At 42.8% G+C, this 2,915-nt stretch overlaps 1 protein-coding gene across 5 annotated transcripts in view; it reads left to right on the top strand.

Moving 5' to 3' along the window:
* Window positions 1-1,191: 1,191 nt before the first annotated feature.
* Window positions 1,192-2,915, top strand: part of ppef2b (protein phosphatase with EF-hand domain 2b) — a 10,239-nt gene continuing 8,515 nt past the window's right edge. For 2 of the 5 annotated variants that reach the window (XM_016546345.1, XM_016546344.1), the window contains exons 1-4: window positions 1,193-1,381; window positions 1,693-1,761; window positions 1,911-1,928; window positions 2,026-2,034. In XM_016546345.1, coding sequence (XP_016401831.1) covers window positions 1,707-1,761; window positions 1,911-1,928; window positions 2,026-2,034 — 82 coding nt within the window. In that variant the 5' untranslated portion in view covers window positions 1,193-1,381; window positions 1,693-1,706. Of the gene's footprint in view, window positions 1,382-1,692; window positions 1,762-1,910; window positions 1,929-2,025; window positions 2,057-2,915 lie in introns of those variants that run through there. The other 3 variants (XM_016546347.1, XM_016546348.1, XM_016546346.1) reach the window with 3 other exon arrangements.

Raw genomic sequence — 2,915 nt, 5'->3', positions numbered from 1 at the left:
CCTTGAGGTACTCCATACTGTACTTGTGATCAATATGATACCTCTTCATTCACTGCTACGAATTGATGGCGGTCAGATAAGTACGATTTGAACCATGCTAATGCACTTCCATTAATGCCAACATAGTTTTCTAGTCTATTCAAAAGAATGTTGTGGTCAATAGTGTCGAACGCAGCGCTAAGATCCAATAGCACTAATAGAGAGATACACCCACGATCAGATGATAAGAGCAGGTCATTTGTAACTCTAAATCCTACTATGATACTATGATACTCCTAAAACAGGAGGCATTTGATTTCTCTGCCCTCGAGGATCAGACCAGGACAAGAGGACTTATCACGTGCCGATGCCAATTCATTAATATAGATATTAAATAGAGTCGGGCTGAAGCTGTCTGTCTGTCTCTCTGTCTGGCCATATACATTCAACATTCTGTCTTTGCATTAATGTTTCCTCGCTGGCTTTGAGTTCATATAGAAGAGATGTGAAGGTTTTAATTTTCCATCATTTCTCATGAGAAATACAAAGCTGGGCATTGTTGTAGCATCTGTAGTTTCTCTTCTGACCTCAGATTAACCGAATCAAAGAGCGCTGGCCGTGTTTGTCCTTGAGGCCATCAAGCTGCAACTCCCTTGCGTCAAGAGGAAGTCCAACACCTGCGTGTGAACGGCAATCTAAAGAAAGAAACAACAGTTTATTTGCCATTTGAGGACAACTTATAATGTTGTTTCATTCACTGCCGAACTGTCAATAAATGGTGTTTTCTGGTGTAACCCTAACCATATTCACATATTGGTCAAAACCAATACACTTTTGACCCAATTCTGAATATGTGCTTGTAGTGTGCCGCATTATTTCAATCCTATCACAGTACATTTATACACTTATGATTTGAATAGCTAACTCTGAAAAGATCAAATCTGGTAGAATTCAGTTGTTTTTATTCTAAAGCCTTTTAAATACACCAGCGATGAATGGGGAGAACTGGTCTGTTTTCCAGTTAAACATTTAAAAATAAATTCAAGTTTCATTTTCAAATCCATTAAGTGCTGTGGCTGGGTTCAGCATTCTGTTAATCAGATTTCAGCTATGAACAGCAGAGCGACGGGCTTAAACACACGGAGCCCCGGTGGCCTTTAGCACCTCTTTATCTGTCTATTCTGGGTTGAAGCCGAGCCGCAGTATTAACCCTAATCCAGCTGCAGCGTGTTGTTTTGATGAAGTGGTCACGCGGATCAGCTCCATCTCACCATCTGTCTCTCTGCGCCAGTGTTCCAGGTTCATTGATAGTGAAGTTTGTCACACTTCATGACAGTGATTGTGCTGCTGGTGGCTTCATAGGCTCTGCTGTCATGGAGGAATTTTGACAAACCCTCACCAGGTGAGTGTGATGTTCTGTTGCTGTTTTGTAAAACGCTGTGGCTGGAGGTGTTTTGTAGAATTAGAGCTAAATTACTCTGTACAACAGGTTAGAGAATGAGAATTCTATTTTTATTACTAATTAATCAAACCCCTTGAGGAAATAAGAGGATGGACAGATTATTTCAGATTTTCATTGATGTGAAGGGAATTATTTAAAATGATTTGAAAGTGAAATTCAGATTACAAGTGTTGTGACACATTTACCAGAATCAGAAACTGGAATGAGTTCATAGGTGTGAAAAATGTCTGATTTGATACATGTACTTCCAGCTGACAGACGTGACATGGGATGCGGAGTCACGAAATCAACCCAACTGCAGCTGAAACCATGCAATCGAGGTGCGTGAACCAACAAGATGATTAAAGTTTGACACTGTTCAAAGATTCAGTGCTTCGAACAGAATATCTGCCATTAAATGACTCTCCTGAGAGAAATACAGCTCACATTGCTCTATGTCTGTGTCTCTATCGATCGTGTCTGTCTATAGGGAACATCTCAGTTCCAGGTAATTCCTCCTCATTTATTTCAGTAAATGTCTCATTGTTGTCAGTGGGTGCGAATGAACATCAAACACTGTTTTTCTCTGTTTCTCTCACATGCAGCGGCTACAGGTCAGACAGATCACATGTTTCTGTGAGTCTAAAGAAACTTCACTGTCACTCATGTCTCCTGCTGGCCTGACTTTCTCTCGTCTGTCTGTCTGTCTGTCTCTCGTCTGTCTGTCTGTCTCTCTGTCTGTCTGTCTCTCGTCTCTGTGTCTCTGTCTGTCTGTCTGTCTCTCGTCTCTCTGTCTGTCTCTCTGTCTGTCTGTCTGCCTCTCGTCTCTCTGTCTGTCTGTCTCTCTGTCTGTCTGTCTCTCGTCTCTGTGTCTCTGTCTGTCTGTCTGTCTCTCGTCTCTCTGTCTGTCTCTCTGTCTGTCTGTCTGCCTCTCGTCTCTCTGTCTGTCTGTCTCTCTGTCTGTCTGTCTCTCGTCTCTGTGTCTCTGTCTGTCTGTCTGTCTCTCGTCTCTCTGTCTGTCTCTCTGTCTGTCTGTCTGCCTCTCGTCTCTCTGTCTGTCTGTCTGTCTGCCTCTCGTCTCTCTGTCTGTCTGTCTCTCGTCTCTCTGTCTGTCTCTCGTCTCTCTGTCTGTCTCTGCCTGTCTGTCTGTCTCTCGTCTGTCTGTCTCTCGTCTGTCTGTCTCTCGTCTCTCTGTCTGCCTCTCGTCTGTCTGTCGTCTGTCTCTCTGTCTGCCTCTCGTCTCTCTGTCTGTCTGTCTGCCTCTCATCTCTCTGTCTGTCTGTCTGCCTCTCGTCTCTCTGTCTGTCTGTCTGTCTGTCTGTCTGTCTCTCGTCTCTCTGTCTGTCTGTCTGTCATCTGTCTGTTCATGGAAATTTATAATTTTATTAGGCACAGATGCATTCAATTGATCAAAAGCGACAGTAAAGACACTTCAAATTATACAAAAGATTTCTGTTTCAAATAAATGCTGTTCTTTAGAACTTTATATTCATCA

The sequence above is a fragment of the Sinocyclocheilus rhinocerous genome, unplaced genomic scaffold (assembly GCF_001515625.1).
Source record: "Sinocyclocheilus rhinocerous isolate Xijiao unplaced genomic scaffold, SAMN03320098_v1.1 scaffold5693, whole genome shotgun sequence".
Lineage (NCBI taxonomy): Eukaryota > Metazoa > Chordata > Actinopteri > Cypriniformes > Cyprinidae > Sinocyclocheilus > Sinocyclocheilus rhinocerous.
The sequence above is the reverse complement of the archived record's forward strand: the minus strand, read 5'-3'. Positions and strand labels throughout refer to the sequence as shown.